This window comes from Narcine bancroftii, chromosome 7 (genome assembly GCF_036971445.1).
Source record: "Narcine bancroftii isolate sNarBan1 chromosome 7, sNarBan1.hap1, whole genome shotgun sequence".
In the NCBI taxonomy this organism is placed as follows: domain Eukaryota; kingdom Metazoa; phylum Chordata; class Chondrichthyes; order Torpediniformes; family Narcinidae; genus Narcine; species Narcine bancroftii.
Genome location: NC_091475.1, coordinates 3156066 through 3171464, shown reverse-complemented (window position 1 = coordinate 3171464; position 15399 = coordinate 3156066). Strand labels below are relative to the sequence as shown.

General features: G+C 38.9%; 1 protein-coding gene across 8 annotated transcripts in view; it reads left to right on the top strand.

Moving 5' to 3' along the window:
• The window catches only part of pou2f1b (POU class 2 homeobox 1b), a 188712-nt gene that overhangs the window by 68880 nt on the left and 104433 nt on the right, over positions 1–15399 (top strand). For 4 of the 8 annotated variants that reach the window (XM_069888489.1, XM_069888493.1, XM_069888486.1 and 1 more), the window contains 3 exons: positions 1250–1282; positions 1902–1996; positions 5927–5965. In XM_069888489.1, the coding sequence (XP_069744590.1) occupies positions 1250–1282; positions 1902–1996; positions 5927–5965 (167 nt within the window). The remainder of the gene's footprint in view (positions 1–1249; positions 1283–1901; positions 1997–5926; positions 5966–15399) is intronic. The other 4 variants (XM_069888491.1, XM_069888487.1, XM_069888494.1 and 1 more) reach the window with 2 other exon arrangements.

Below are 15399 nucleotides of genomic sequence, written 5' to 3'. Positions count from 1 at the left end.
TTCAATGAAAATCCTTAGAGGCCCATGGCCAAGATGGCAGAGCACATCTGCACTCCAGACTTTGAGATATTTGGTCTCTGAGGAAGCAACAGTTCATCCCCTCCTTCATCTTGAGATAGAGAATCCTTCTAGGGGACCTTACAGAATAGGTAACCATAGTCAGTAGTGGACCAGGCGCTAGCTCAGCGCTCGGCAGCTGAACTTCTGACACCAGGCCACTGATAACCAATGTCTTGGACCCTGATATTGGATCAATGATTTGTGAAGGTGCTGTGGCAAGCAGGGCTTCTGAAGAGCCTTGGGCATTTATAGCTTCCAAATCCATTGGAGATTTGCTTTCAGGGGTGGAGGATGTCCAACTTGGATGCCTTAAGATCTGGTTTACTGCTGGACGGGAGCCTCTGTGACAATAGATGTGGTAGCAGCACAGGATTGATGAAGATGGCAGGATTCATAAACATTGTCTCTGAAAGGCTTCTCTTTTGTTTCTCTTTGCGCTGTGCCTCTACAGGGTAAACAAAGTAATTTGTGCATTTTATATACATGACCATAAATGGAATCTTGAGTGAAATAGGAAAGTTTGCAGATGCTGTGATTGCAGTGAAAATACAGAAATGCTGGGACTTGCAATGTCTGTAGGAGGTAAAGATTATTTTATTGAAGTTTTGAGGCTGAACCCTTCTTCAAGGTACCTTTCGAGGTACTTAAAAGGTACCTTGAAGGAGGACTCAGGCCCAAAACAGTGGTAAGATCATCTTTATGGAGTCTGCGAGACCTGGTGAGTTCTTCGAGCATTTCTGTATTTTTAAATAGAATCTTGAATCTGTCCATCCAGTCTTATCCCATCCTGATGCTTATGGATACTGTATAAAAATGACATCAGTTAAGATTAAAATTCATGTAGGTCCCCCAGAGAATTTTGTGAGAAGGCCTTTTGACCAAATAGATTGACTGAAATTTCAATCCATAAAAGAATATAATCTATTGTGATTCTCACACCATGACTAATGAAAGTAAAAGAAAGTACAAGAAACTGGCATGTTGGAGTATGAAAATCCTAAGCATGTAAATATGTAGGAGAAATGAGCCAAAACGAATAATCTTGGTGCTCATGGAAAATGAATGCTTTTCTTGTAATTAAATTATAAACCCCAGTAATTTTCTGCTTATGCAAGCTTTCAATTAGTAGTTTAGTAAAAATACTTTAAATGCCTTGAACTGATTGGTTGATTGACTTTTATAATTCAAGGCTTGTTGCTGCATTGGTGTTCAAGTCTACCATGTGAGTATAAAGATTCTTATGCTCCAAACCGCATACACATGGGAATTTTTCAAACTTCAATCTGTCAGTGATCCATGCTTCCATGTAGTTTGCTTAACCACCGCTTGATCTAGGATTTGAACTTGAAATCCGGAAATCGAAGAAGGAAAAACAACAGGATGGCACAACATTGAGAACCACTATGAATTGGGATAGAGGAGATGCATAAAAAATGTTTTCACTTTATGATCATTAAAGTAATATATTGTGTTTATTCTTCCCATTTTCTCCCTATTAAGTTTAAAAAGGCTTTAATGTATTTTATAAATTAGTCTATTGTCAGGGTCTTGATTTGAATGGGAGTCCTTGAATAATTGCTACCATTTTCTAAAAGATCAAGAGTAATTGAATGGAAAGATGATAATAACTAATGTTACTGTGTGTGGCAGTGTGACTTGTTTTAGAAGGGGTTAAGATCAGGTTCCTGCATTGTTAATGGCGACGTTCATGATGACGGACAATGTTTAATTAAAAAGTGCACTGCCATTGCATAATGGCATCCAAAAAAATGACTTGTTGATTGATTTTAGCTCCTTCCTTTTCACTTTGTTTCTTCTTTTTACGTTTGATCTCTTTCCAGGTGCGCAAACAAATGGACTGGACTTCCAGCGGCAGTCCATCCCAACAGGAGGGCCAATTACAACAGCTCAGGCCTTATTGGGACAACTACAGCAGGTATAATAGGCCACAGTTGTGACCAAAAAATTATCATATAATTTTTGGAAAAGAGAATTGGATTTCAGTGAGATCATGAAGTTGTAGGAATCGAGGGTTTCTGTGCGTAATACCGTCACAGTTTGCAAAGTTAATGGCAGGCCTCTTAAAAGAATTGTGTGCAACGAGGTGTGGAAAGTAGCCATGCAAGCAGATAGGGTGATAAAGGAGGAGTAAGGCATGCTTGTCTTAATTTAATCAGGGCATTGAGTATAAGAATTACAGATTAATGTTGCTGCCTTCATAAAACTTTGGTTGGGCTGTACCTGGAATATTGTGTACAATCTTAGTCACCTAATTTCTGGAAGGATGTTAGAGTCTTAGGAAAGGGTACAGAAGAGATTTAGCAGGATGTTGTCCAGATTAGAGGGCATTGGTAAGAGGAGAGGTTGGACAGAGTTGTTTCTCTGGAGCCTTGGAAACCTGAAAGAAATCGATAAAATTATGGGAGGCAGTCAGAATGTATATCCCAATGTAAAAATGTCACGTACAAGAGGACGTGATTTTAAAGTGAGCGGGGTATGGGGGTTGTAGTGGGTTTACACAGACAGTGGTAAATGCATGGAATGGGCTGCCGGGGAGGTAGTGGAAGCAGATGTAATATTATAGAAGTGACCTCTAGGAAGACAAGGATATACAGGATATAGAGAGATATGTATCACATACAAGCAGCAGAGTTTTAGTTTAATTTAGGCATTATGTTTTGGCTAAAAGGTGTGCTCCTCTGCTGTACTATTCTTTGTTCTAATAGATTAACAAGTATGGAATAAAATGGAATGAATTAAAGTATTCTTGATTTACATTTATGCCAAAAATATGTGATAACTTACACTAACTTGTTGCCCAAATTAATCCTTTTGCACAAGACTGGTCATGCTACAGGTGTCTAACCTTTTATCCAGAATTCTGAAAACCAGCAACCTCCAAACACCAGCGCTTTTTTCAGTAGATGACATCTGCTCATCATAGATGGAGTTTGGCGCCAAACATGACCTGACACAACCCTCGCTCAACTTCCATGTATCTTGTTGCGTTCTGCTACTTTATAAGCGCCTCTGAATCACCGTATACTGACGCTCGTGAGGGGGTGATGGGGTGGAGACAACATCATGACTCAGGTGGGCTTAAAGGGACCAAAATCAAAATGATTTTAAAATCCAGAAGATTCTAAACAACGGCAGGTGTCCAGTCCTGATGATCCTGGATAAAAGGTTAGGCACCTGTACAATATTGGAAATGGAAGTACAAAGCTGGGGAAACTCTGATGTCCTCCATTTTCCACAAACATGGCTTCCCCTCTACCACCATCAACTCAACCCTTACCTGCATCTCCTCCATTTCCCATCCTCTGCCCCTTGACTCAAGAAAAGTAGGATTCCCCTTGTCCTTACCTACCACTCCACCAGCCTCTGCATCCAACATTATCCTCTGCAATTTTCATCACCTACAACATGATGCCATGACCAGACACATCTTTCCCTCTCCTTCCTTAAGGACTGCTCCTTTCATGACTCTTTTGTCCACTAATTGCCACTAATTGCCCCCTTGGTACCTTCCCCTGCAGCAGGAGGAAGTGCCACACTTGCACCCGTACTTTCTCCCTCACCACCATTCTGGGACCCAAACAGTCCTTCAAATGTGAATCTGTGGGAGTCATCTACTGCATCTAGTGATTCTGTTATGACCTTCTCTACATCGGAGAGCCTGGATGCTGACTGGGAGATTGCTTTGCTGAGCAGCTTCATTCTGTCCACATCAATCTCTGGGATCGCTTAGTAGCCAACCATTGTAATTCTGCGCCCCACTCCCGAGCTGCCATGTCTGTCTATGGCCACGTGCACTGCCAAGCCTAGGCGACCTGTAAATTGGAGGAGCAACACCTAATATTCCATCCTGCCACTCTCCAACTGCATGACATTAACATTGACTTCTCCAGTTTCTGCTAGCCCACTCCTCATTCTCTCTCTCTCTGTCTTCTTTCCTCCAGCTCTCCGCCCCCTATCCTCTCCATGCACAGAGCCATCCCCCTCCTTCTGTTTGGTGGTGTGCCCTCCCTCCTTTATCCACCTATTACCTCCACTACCTTTCCCACCTCCATTTTATTCAGGTGCCTGCCTACATTTTGTTCATACCTTGATGAAGGGCTCAAGCCTGAAATGTTGGTTATGTATCTTTATCTCTGCTTTACAATGTACACTATTTGACCTGCTGAGTTTCCCCAGCTTTGTATTTTTACTTCAATCACAGTGTCTGCAGACTTCTGTGTTTTACTCTAATTTTGGAAAGTTGGTTTTCTATCCCTGGTGCTCATTTTTGGGATTTTTATGGGTGTAATGATTTTGGAGAGGTTTGCAATGCATTCAATCCAGATTCTTGTACCAAAAGGTCCTAATAAACCCATTGTTGATGCCTGGCCTGCAGATGGTGAAGAAATAGGTGTGGGCTTTTTTGTTTTATCAATATATCAGTCCAATGAGGTTGGGAGGAGTCAATAGAAAATAAAAGAGTGTCTTGATTTGAAATCATCAGTCAGCATGAGATTTTCAATAATGGCCCATTTTTGTTGCTTTTAATATATTGGAGCCTCAAGATCACAAATTAATCATACTGAATTATGCAGCTTTTGATATGTGTGAAGATTTTACGTTCGATTTGTTGATGAGATAATGCTGAAAATTGGACGTGATTTTACTTCGGAAAAACTAATGCAAAGCCTTGAAGATTCTTTATATGACTTGTCAATTTTGTCCTTTACTGAACTGTCACATTGTGAGTGTTATTTGAAATAATTAAGTGGTTCTTCCTTTGTGGTTCATTTGGGATTGTACTGTCATTTAAAAAAAAATGAGAAAGCATACAAATCTAAGATAGAGAACCAATTTTATTGCAAATTCAAATGTGAACTTTTCATGCAGTAGTAAATCAAATAGTTCTCCATTATATGTACCACAGAAGCAGTGCAATGATTCTTCTCTGAACTCTGCTTATATGCATGACATTTTAGAAGTACAGAACTTACAGTTGCCTTATAAGAAGGTGAAAAGTAGTTTGGTTTTTACATTGGAACATATTGAGTTTTAATGCAAAATAAAATTTCGTTATTTTTTGTTTTTTTAAATAAGAATGATTTGCCTCTCAGGTATGTTTTTTAGTAACGTGGTGTTAAGTTTAACAGTGCCCAATGCCAAGTTATCAGTAGAGGCTGCTATTGTGCATTCTACTGTAAATGACAAGATGTGCTCCTTTTTGTATTTGACGTAAATTGTGGTTTATCAAAATAAACGACTGCAACAGTTTAGTAGAAAGTTGTTTGGTGGCTTGTAAAAGTAGAAATGTGGCTTTTTTTTTTGGAATAGCAGTTTTGCTATTTGTTACATTTTGAGGTTATCCATGGACTGGGCTCTGAATTACTGGTAGATTTCAGGGGCCATTAATGAGTCCCGAAACAAAATAACATAATGCTGAGGTAAATTTTAGCATCCACTACTAATAGTGAATATGGAACTTGCGGTCTTAGCAGAAAATTGATAGGTCTATCTGTTTACATACGCAAGGATGAAGAGCTGTTTATGTGGGCCTTTGAAAAATTCTCGTGCTACCTTTAAATAATTTATAGAGTCATACAGCACAGAAGTGGAACCCTTCAGACCATCGCGTTGTCCATGTTGACCTTTTTGCCCATCCACACTAATCCTGCTTGCCCGCATTAGGACCATATCCTTTTGTGTCTTTCCTATTTAAGTGTCTGTCTCAGTGCTTCTTAAACTTATAACTTCTCAAGGGTAGATTTATTTTTATCTGTCACTTTTTTGTTCTTTCCAGTTGTGATCTTAATCAAAATGTTTTTTCATTGTATGTGTATACTGCATTGTCATTTTCTTATTGCTTTAGGTTAACTACATGTCAGATGTGGCGAACAGATGCTTTTATGTGAGTTTTCACACCTAATACATTTACTGAGGTTATTGTTGGGGCTGTATGCACTGTTTCTTTTTGAGACCCGCAAATACTTTTTTTTGCCAGATTTATAAATAATTCTCTTACTATGTTCAAAGCTTGATTATTTTTATGTTCTTGGTGCTCAACTCCTTTAAATAAAATGGCAATTAAAATAACATTTACAGAAGAAAGGTCATTTGTTGTGAATGCTGGAGTTGAACCTCTAAAAACTCCAACACCGATTGTCATTTTGAAAGTTTCAGTGGAGCCTTTTTGGAAATTTCCGTCACAAGTTTGATTTTGTTTTTCCGTCTTTTCCAAGGAGGAGGATGAGGAGGAAGTATGCATATTTTTAAATTTGCAAGTTATAAATCTTTAACTTAAAGATTGTTTTAGTTTAAGATGGGTTTACTTAGCAAAATACTGAATGTATTCTCCCAACTCTTTGTGGCATCAAACCAATAGGTGCAGTGGCTGATTTGATGTGGTGATGACTACCAAGTCACTGTACAAAGCAATGTACATATTCAGAACTTTACGATGTAAATCCATCTTCAACAAAAAACAATCTTTGAGTTAAAAATTTAAAAATACAGGAAAACTGTTAGAGACCCCACTTAGTCCATAATTTCCTGGTTTGTCTTACTACCATTTTCATTCCATTGGAATGTGAGATTTAGAAACTTACATTTCTTTCAGGGGAGGTTAAATAACTTTAGCTAGAGCCTTTTTCTCTCTTCATTCCTGCATATCCTTGACAATGTACGAAGGTAGTTCATGGGCTGGCATGTTCACCCACCCAAATGGAAGTGGCTATCAAAGATTACAAAGGATTCTTGAGGCTTTCAAAGTATTGAAGTAATTTAGAAAGTTTACAAAGCTAAAAATATACTCTGTATTCTCAAGACACAGGAGACTGCAAATCCAGGAATCTGGAGCAAAAAAAAAGTAAATCAATTGCTGGAAGAAATTATTGGGTCAAGCAGCATCTTTGGAGGCAAAGGGATGGCTGACATTTTTGGTCAGAGGAAAGATAGTACATAGAAGTGAGCGAGAGAACTAGATGAGGGATGGGATGATGTGCAGTGGCAACTTGATGGGAAAGAGTAAAGTATTGAGACAGAAATAGTTAAGAGAGAGAAAGAAAATAATATATTTGCATGTGAGCAGGTTGGGAGAGGGGATGGAGAAGACTGAAGCTGGTGGGTGAAATATGGAAGAAACCAAGCTAAATGGGTATGCAGGTGATTCCCATTAGTCCACCCAGGGTCTCTTTCCCTGTGTACACCTTTTCTATTTCCCCCATATTCCTCATCATCCCCTCTACCTGGCTTCATCTGACCATCATCCAGATGCCTATCAGGGTTTCTACTCTGCGACCCAGTCTCATGCTATCATGTCTTGTCCATGGCCTCATGCCCTACCAAATCTGGGCTACCTGCAAATTAGAGGACTAATACCCAATATTCCTTCTGGGTGCTCTTCAACCAGGTGCCATTAACCCTCCCCTGTTTTTCTTTTCCTCTCTCTCCTCCCCACCATCCCTCTGTCTCCTTTACTCCAGCTCCTCACCTTTTTCTCCTCTCCATTCAGAGACCTATTCCATCTCCCCATCTCTTGCCATCTTTTTTTCTTTTCTGTCCTCCCACCCATAGGAACTTATGACTTCTTGCCTGTGGGCCTGTGCTTCTCTTCCCAACGTTTTATTTAGGCACCTGCCTGCTTTTTGCTCATACCTTGGCAAAGGGCTCAGGTCCTAAATGTTATGTATCTTTGCCTTAGTGTTTCTCCAGCACTTTTGTGTATTAATCTACAATCAAAGCATCTGCAGATGTTGTTTAAATAGGTTTCTGATGCTTTAGTTTACTTTTCCTGTTCTTTTCTCCCACCAGGTCCCATCATCTCTCCCTTATCTAGTTCTAGCTATCATCTACAACTCTCTGTCTCTAGCATTTGGTTCCATCTGTCAAAATATATATTTCCCTCTCTTTTCTTATCTGTTTCTGCAGACATTTGTGTTTTTACCATGTGAACAGGATGGTGTCCTTGGGTAAGGGAAGAGGTGGCAGTGTCTGCTTCATGGACAACTCTTCAAGTCACTTGGACATGGCGGTCCTGTGTCATGGTTGCTCCCTGCATCTGGAACATTTAGTACTGATCCCTTTATCTCCAAAAGGAATTCATCTCCATTGTCCTGACTGCAGGCTACGTTCTTCCATAAACAATCCTTAAGCTAATGCTAGAGGATCTGCACACTGATCAACAAACATCATACCATGTATCCCGATGCACAACAGTCATTGCTGAGGGCTTCAACCAAGCCTTCTCCAAGAAGGTCCTCCCGAAATACCACAAGCACATCTGCAACATCAGGGGATCAAATATTCTCAACCACTGCTACACTACTATCAAGGAATTCTACTGCTCCATTTTGCACTCACATTTTGGAAAGTCAGCCACCTATTTTGGTGCTTTCTATGTACAAATAGAAATTGAAGAGCAGGGAACCAATAGTTGGTGTAAAGAGTTTGCCTGGGAAGCAGAAAATCTGCTTGGAGGCTGTCTGGATGTGGTAGACAGTGTCATGTTCAAGGGCTTCTAATTGGATCTGAATGAATATGTGTGGAGATGTGTGTTCCTGCAAAGACTATCTGGATATATCATCACCAGAAGCCATGGATGATTCAAGAGATGAATTCACTGTTGAAGATCAGATCTGTGGCATACAGATCTCGAGGTTCAGAAAGATACAGAAAGGCAATGCAAAAAGACTATTCTGAATTAAGCTGGATTCCCAGACAGACACTTGGCAGGGGCGCAGGGTTTGCATGTCATCACATCCTAAAAGGTGAAATAAGGTAGCATCATCAACTGTGATGCACATCTTCTGGATGAGCTCAGTGCCTTCTTTTCTCACTTCAAAATGAAGCGTATCCCCCAGTGACTCTATGGCCCCAATTTCTGAGGCTGACATGAACAGAAATTTCAGGAGGATAAATCTTTGAAAAATGTCCATCCCAAACTGTGCACCTGTTTGTGTCCTTAAAATGTGTGAGCCAACTGGGTGGAGTCTGGTTACCCTTTATTTTCTCTGGATGCTACTTGACTTGCTGAGATTCTCCAGCACATTTGGGTATTGCACAGGAAATTATAGGTCAGTTAGTCTAACTTCAGTGCTTGATAAGATTCCAGAGCCAATATTAAGGATGAAGTTTTGAGGTACTTAAACACACAAGATAAAATAGCCAGAAGTCTTATGGTTTCCTTCATGGGAGATCTTGCTTGATAAATATGTCAGAAATCTTTGAGGAAGGAATGAACAGGGTGGGTAATAGAATGAGTGGGAATTTCAAAAGGCTTTTGACGTGATACTGCAGATTAGGCTGTAAACAAGATGGGAGCCCTTGGTATTGGAAAGGTATTTGAATGGATAGAAGACTACATGAATGGTCAAAACAAAAGAGTGGGAATAAAGGGATTCTTTTCTAGTTGGCTGCCAGTGATTGGTATTCCACTGGTTAGGTCTGTCACTTTTCACATATGTGAATAATTTAGATGATCATACAAATATAGGTTGAGGGATGGGTAGTGTTGAGGAAGTGGGAGAAGTAGAAGAAGAGGGATAGACAGGTTGGGAGAATGGGCAAAGAAGTGACACCTGGAATACAGTGTAGGAAAGTGTTTATTCATGCACTTTGTAAGAAGGAATAAAGAGGTAGACTACTTCTTTAATGAGAGAGAACTCAGAGAACCATGGTCTAAAGAGTCTTGTAAGTCCTTGTGCAGGATTTCCTAAAAGATATCAGCCATGATTTGAATAGTGGAGCAGACACGATGGGCGAATGGTCTAATTCTGCTCCTACATATTGTGTCTGCATTAATGGGACAGAGGTACAGAAGGTTCGTCCATAATGGGATTGGCATCCATGAAGAAGGCACACTAATGCCTATACTTTCCAAGAAGTCTGAGGTGATTTGGCAAGTTTTCCATAACTCTCAAACCTCTACATGTGCATTGTGGAAAGTATTCTGACTGGTTGTGTCACAGCAAGGTTTGATCACTCGAATGCCCAGGTTTGAAGAAGCTGCAGAAGGTAGCAATCATAGCCAGGCCCATCACAGGCTCAACTTCTCATCCATTAAACATTTTCACAAAGTTGCTGCCTTAAGAAGGATCCCCTTTACCCTGGTCATAACCTTTTTTCACTGCTACCATTGGGAAGAAGGTACAGAAGCTGGAAGTCCAGAAAAGAAGAGTGCTCCTTTCCCACAGTTATCAAACTTTTGAACCTCTTACTGTATGGACTACTCTGACACCATAAAAAGAACTGTCTGGGCTATTGTAATGCCACTTTTTTCTTGTACTATAGTAACTGTGTATATCTAACTTTCTCATGTATTTATCTTTTTAATTAAATGCGTGTTATGTTTTTAAGAATTTTGTTCCTATGTATATATGACAATGAAATGATATTCCAATTGATGACTTCGTATTAGTCCTGACGAGAATTGGCAGGAAAAGTTGTTAAAATCCTACAAAAATTCAGATCTCTCAATTGAGAGAGTGTTGCAAAAACTTGCAGGATCTGGATATCTGGAACAAAAATACAATGTTGAGGGTCGAGCAACATTTGGTGAAATCGGAAAATCAGCTGAAGATTTAGGTTGAAAACTCATTAGAACTGAAAAAGAGTGAAAAACATATGTGTTACATTTCAAAGAATGGAGAGAAAAGATGAAATGTCTGTGTTGGAAGCAGATCCCAAACAGTTGAGGAAGTGACTATTTGAAAATTGCTATTTGAAAATAGGAAGTTAAAAAAAAATGATTTGGAACATAGAGAACCTGCCATTTATGCTGAGCCGGTGGAATGGGAGTAGTCACTTCAATTAGTTAAAATTTACCATTAAGATAATTTCAATATATTAAGAGGGAAGATGAGTTGCTGTTCATCAAGATTATATGAGGCATTCATTGTTGGTCTCCTTTTGTTGCTCTTGGACAGCATTAAAAATGGGAATGCTGTGGTGTAATGAAGCTCAGGGTTGCTCATTCAAACTGAATATAGCTGGTTTGGAAGTTGATTATCCAATCTGTTTGATCTCTTTGATGGAAATATGAATAATGAATGCAGTAAATTAAAATAAAAAAAAAACACAGCTACATCTGTTTGGATCTATAGCTAAAGGGAAAAAGAGCTATTCCTGGTAAACAATTTAGCCCTGAAACATTGACCATCTATTGCTTTCCATAGTTGCTACTTCACTGCTCAATTTCTCCAGCATTTATGTGTTTTTGCAAGTAGAAGAGATAGGCTTCAAATGCTTATTATCTTGGTTACCAGTTAAATCACCACCATTGCAATTGAATAAAAGTTTGCTTACTGTAGCAGTTTAGCTGACCAGATATTGTCCACAGACATCTTTAACGTAGTTGTGAGGACAGCACAAAATGCATTGTCTCTTGTATTGTATTGAATGCTTTTAAGGCTTCCGAACAATTCAATTGTAAATGTTGATATTTCCTACAGCATGAAGGACCAGATTTGGCACAGGATTCTGAACAAAGGATTGTAGATTTATTTATTGTTTAAAGTATGCCACAGAAATGTACTCAGGACAAGTCTCTATCTTTGTTTCCAATTTGTTTTGATCTGGGCCATGGATTTGTTAAACATTTTGAACATGAATCTTTATGCCAAATTTTGTTTCATCATGTGCCTTTGAGCATCTTGTTCATGTTGGAGGTTTTGTAAGGAAGTCACAGGTGATACTTTCTAGTTCATTACAATTTTAAATAATAATCACAAAATCTGTCAAGTGCTTCATATTAGTTGGTGTGGAGATGAAAAAATTAAGGATGTTGAGAGTTGTAATCCAGTTAGTTACCATCTTATAAAATGAAGCAGAGAGCTGACCCTTTGAGTCATAGAGAAGTAAATAAAACCCAAGCACTCAAAAGATGAGGTCAGTCGACCTGTGGAGAGAGAAATGGTTAAAATTATGCTTGTGACTTTGAGCCATTTAAGAGATTTGTCTGGTTTTTAATGTGTTAACACAGGGAGAAGTAGAAGGGAAAAAAATACCAAAAGATGAGGGTGGCAGTAGAAGTCTGAAAAAGTTAAATAATGAGATAAAGTACAGTCCAACTCCGATTATCCAAAATGGTCAGGACCGGGCCTATTTCGGATAAATTATATTTTTGGAGAACTGGTCATTTTTGAAAAACAACACAGTAGCAACGGCAAATCATTTGTGACAGTGTTTAAACAACAAACAACAAGGGAAGGCTTTTTAAGCATGAAATAATGTTTAATTCTCATCAAAAAACAACCTGAATAAAATAAGATAAACCCAACACCAAAAACTCAAAATTCTATTCAGGTTTTTCAAAAATTCCAAAATTTTTTCAACTTGTGTTGTCAGTTCGGCTCCAAAGAAATTTTGGATAACTGAGAATTTCTTATTTTTCTGAAATCTTCAATTATCCAATTTTTTTGGGAGCCAAACAGACGTTAATTTTGGATAACTGAGGATTTCAGATAATCTGATTTTGGATAATTGGAGATGTACTGTACAATGTGGAAAGGATGGTAATGAGCAAAGATAAGAAAGAAATGATTGAAGAGGTATAAATATTGGTATCAAAACATTATAATGCATTCTCACTTGATTTTGCTCTGATATTGTGAGTCATTTTTATTGAAAGCTCTAAAACGTGTTTGTTGTAGAAGGATTAATTGCTGATCTTGGGAATTTTTGTTCTATTTAAAACAATGAAGTGCCATTCTTTCAGCTTCCATTGGGATTCATTTGGAATGGAATCAAAGTCTGAGACAGGGAGTTCAGTTCAGGAGTAGAGATTTAAAATGATTAGGAATTAGAAGCTTGAAATCCTGCTTGTGGCTGGGGTTTAAAAAAAGTTCTCCAAAACAGAACATTTTCTTTTTGAAAGATTTTGCATTGTTCTGATTTGATTTTGGTATGTTTCTGTTTTTAGCTGGTAGTTTTTGTTAATGAAATTGTAATTAAACCAGACATGACTAGATTTAGTTCATTTTTTAAAAAATATTTTATTCAAAATTTTAAAACCACAATACATTCAATCAATAATGAATTGTACATATAAAACAATACATGTGGTCTATACTAATCCCTCCCTCCCTATCACTCTCCCCTCCCACCCCACCACCCACCTCCCTCCCAAATGCCCCTAAGAAAGAAAGGAGATTATCAATGAATATATCAATTCATATCTTCAGCCATGAAACATAGTTCCACCAGGATAAGCTATTGAGAGTTTAAATTTTCAAACCAACTTGTAAATATGGGCTCCATATTTTGGTGTAAATGTTTAATTATTAGTCGCTAATTATGAAAAGTTATGTTTATTTTTTCACTACTACCCACAGTTTAAAATCCGTTGTGGATCTAAAATGGGAAAAAACAAATTTATGACCAGCCTTTTGTAGAAAATAAAAAACCAAAACGTTGAAGCTGGTGTTCATTTTAATTTAAAGCCTCTTTATCAGGACCATAATTGCATAAAATAATAAAAGAAATAATGATAGTTAATAAAGGGGTAAGAAAAGCAAGTAAAATCTGGGATTTGTGTGAACTAGAGAATTTAAACAGAGAAAGACTGTGGAATGGTTAGAATTTGGAATGTACTACGATAGAATATTAGTTTATTTTGGGGAAAGTGATCGCATATGAGAGAGAAAGAAATAATGTGTCGATAAAGTTAGATGCAGTGATAGGAGTGTTATATGTCGATCATATGCACCTGCAGGAGTCAATTAGACTAAATGATCTTTTCCTGTAATTTTTGCAAAAAATATTGATGTCACAAAACATTTCATCAACATTTCCAAACAATTCTTGTAATTGGTAAATTAATTCTTGGTTTTTCAAATTTATTGGAACAGCTGGGGAACGCTGCACTTTTACACTTAATGCACTGCAAAGTTTTATAGAACATACAACAGTATAGCCGAGGAAGAGTCCCTTCAGCCTATTTTGTCTGTGCCAAAAAATGTGTCCAAATCAAAATCTGCTTCTTTAACCTGGTAGATATTAGCCTTACTTCTGTCATAATGCTTTCACCACTATTCCTGGTAACCTGTTCCAGACACTTAACACTCTGTAAAAATATTTGCCCCGCATTTCATCCTTAAACTTCCCCTTACCTTAAACGGATATCCTCGAGTATATGATGCTTTTGCCCTGGGCGATATGTTCTGACTATGCACTCTATCAATGCCTCTCATATTGTATACCTCTCTCAAGCCTCCTTAGCTTCCTGTACTCCTAAGAAAAGAATCAAATTTTGTCCAATGCCTCCACATAACTCTTATTTGGCATACCTCTTTTGCACTCTTTCCAAAGTGTCCACACCTTCCTGTAAGTATGAGATCAGAATTGCACCCAGTATTCTCACAAAAGTTTTGTATATCTGCAACATGACCTTCTTACGCTTGTTTTGTAGTCATTATGCCTTTCAGGTTTTCATATTAACAGTGACGTATGGTGAAGATATACAGTAAAAGTCCTGGTATCTGGCACCTATGGGGATTGGTAGATACCAGATGAGTGGATTTACAGTTGTTTGAGACTTACTTTTACAATGCTTAACGAATACACCTGCATTAAGAATAAACAGTTTAAAAGGCAAAAGTACTGTGCGGTCTCTTCAATCTGAGGCGCCTGCAAGCTCACACCAAGACACAAGAGCAACTTGTCCGTGAACTACTCTTTGCAGACGATGTCGCTTTAGTTGCCCATTCAGAGCCAGCTCTTCAGCGCTTGACGTCCTGTTTTGAGGAAACTGCCAAAATGTTTGGCCTGGAAGTCAGCTTGAAGAAAACTGAGGTCCTCCATCAGCCAGCTCCCCACCATGACTACCAGCCTCCCCACATCTCTATCAGGCACACAAAACTCAAAACGGTCAACCAGTTTACCTATCTCGGCTGCACCATTTCATCGGATGCAAGGATCGACAACGAGATAGACAACAGACTCGCCAAGGCAAATAGCGCCTTTGGAAGACTACACGAAAGAGTCTGGAAAAACAACCAACTGAAAAACCTCACAAAGATTAGTGTATACAGAGCCGTTGTCATACCCACACTCCTGTTCGGCTCCGAATCATGGGTCCTTTACCGGCATCACCTACGGCTCCTAGAACGCTTCCACCAGTGTTGTCTCCGCTCCATCCTCAACATTCATTGGAGCGACTTCATCTCCAACATCGAAGTACTCGAGATGGCAGAGGCCGACAGCATCGAATCCACGCTGCTGAAGATCAAACTGCGCTGGGTAGGTCACATCTCCAGAATGTAGGACCATCGCCTTCCCAAGATCGCGTTATATGGCGAGCTCTCCACTGGCCACCGAGACAGAGGTGCACCAAAGAAGAGGTACAAG